Raw genomic sequence first — 1,695 nt, forward strand, 5'->3', positions numbered from 1 at the left:
TTATTGTGAAATTGCATCTTTTTTAGTCGGTTTTCCTCTAATGGCGAGTTTGATATCTTTATTCCTTATACTATAGATGATGGGATTCAGCAGTGGAGACACAGCTGTGTAAGTAATGGACATAATTTTGTCTGTCTCAGAAAAGTATTCTGTGCGTGGAAGTAAATACATGAATATGAGAGTCCCATAGTAGAGAGAGACCACTATAAGATGTGATGCACAAGTAGAGAAGGCTTTATGTCTTCCTTCAGTGGAGCGGATCTTGAGAATAGTAGAGATTATAAATACATATGAAATTATCGTCAAGAGGAAGGCACAGAGGCCAACTATGAAGGCTGTAATGTACACTGTGACCCTAGGAAACCAAGTATTTTTGCAAGACAATTGTAATATAGGGGGTATCTCACAGAAAAAATGATCAATATGGTGGGACCTGCAATAAGGCAGCTTGAAGGTATATGGGATGTGGACACTTGAGTTGATAATGCCTGCAGCCCAGCAGGAAGCAGCTATGCCAATACAGAATCTCATGTTCATAATTGTGTGGTATTGCAGTGGTTTACAGATGGCTGCATATCTGTCATATGCCATAATGGCTAGCATGATACACTCTGTTGTTATTAGAGCTGAAAGCACATACATCTGTGCAGCACATTCAAACACTGAAATGCTTTTGTCCTGAGATGATGTGATGACCAGGAGTTTAGGAATCGTTGAAGAAGGAACACCAATATCAACAGCGGAGATGTTGCTTAGGAAAAAATACATTGGGGTCTGGAGATGAGGTTTGATTCTCACCAGTACAATAAGAAGAGAGTTTACTGACAATGTAAGTATGTATAGTATAAGCAAGGTTAGGGTGTATAAGACCTTTAGATCTGGTGAATCGGCAAGGCTGAGGAGAAAGAAACTGCTGCCAGAGGTTTCATTTGAATACTCCATTATCCTTACTTCATTAGAGTGGGACAGAAGTCCTGAAAAATAAATCTGCAGTGGGACTTATGCATACAACATACTTGTTTGGTAGTGACCGTACTTGTGAATTCAAGTGGCTTTACTCCTGCAGCCATTATGCCATATAGAAAGATCATATTTTAAAGAAATATAAAATCAAATTGCAAATGCAGAACGTTCAGTGCTTAGATGTACAGATTTACATGTGGGGTTGATTTACATTACCAAGCATTACACTGGACAATACAATCCAGCACAGCAAAAACGTGCTCAAATTCTTTTTCCCCACTTGCAATTTGCAAGGTGGACTTAGGTTTCAGAGGTTTATTAGTGTATAGCCTTGCAGCTAAAAAAAACTAATACCTTATAGAAATGGATGTGTTTGAATGCAGGTGACAAACTGACCCAAGTATTTTGTTTAATACATATGTGATTTGGTTAAAAACGTTCCTGTTACTGACTTGCTACATCTTTTTCTGTATCTCAGTTGTGCAAGAAAATGTTCAAAATTTCAAAAAAAAAAACGTTTGTTTTTTTATATATTATTTGTAGAAATGTTTAAAATGTACATTTGCAAGTACCTTACCTTAGATGAATGATGTTAAAGTTAGAAATTGCTGATTTCAATTTTCATTGAAGAACATATTCTGAGAGTCTGGGAATTGAATTTGTAATTTGATGCCATCATATTCATTTGTCAGTTAAAATGGCTAGCTCCAGCAGCGACCTTGAGTGGTGCGA

At 37.1% G+C, this 1,695-nt stretch overlaps 1 protein-coding gene across 1 annotated transcript; it reads right to left on the reverse strand.

Moving 5' to 3' along the window:
• Positions 1 to 942, reverse strand: LOC108699081 (olfactory receptor 5V1). The gene has a single exon (XM_018230943.1). It carries the CDS (start codon positions 940 to 942, stop codon positions 1 to 3), a length of 942 nt encoding a protein of 313 aa, XP_018086432.1.
• Positions 943 to 1,695: the final 753 nt, after the last annotated feature.

This window comes from Xenopus laevis, chromosome 8L (genome assembly GCF_017654675.1).
Source record: "Xenopus laevis strain J_2021 chromosome 8L, Xenopus_laevis_v10.1, whole genome shotgun sequence".
In the NCBI taxonomy this organism is placed as follows: domain Eukaryota; kingdom Metazoa; phylum Chordata; class Amphibia; order Anura; family Pipidae; genus Xenopus; species Xenopus laevis.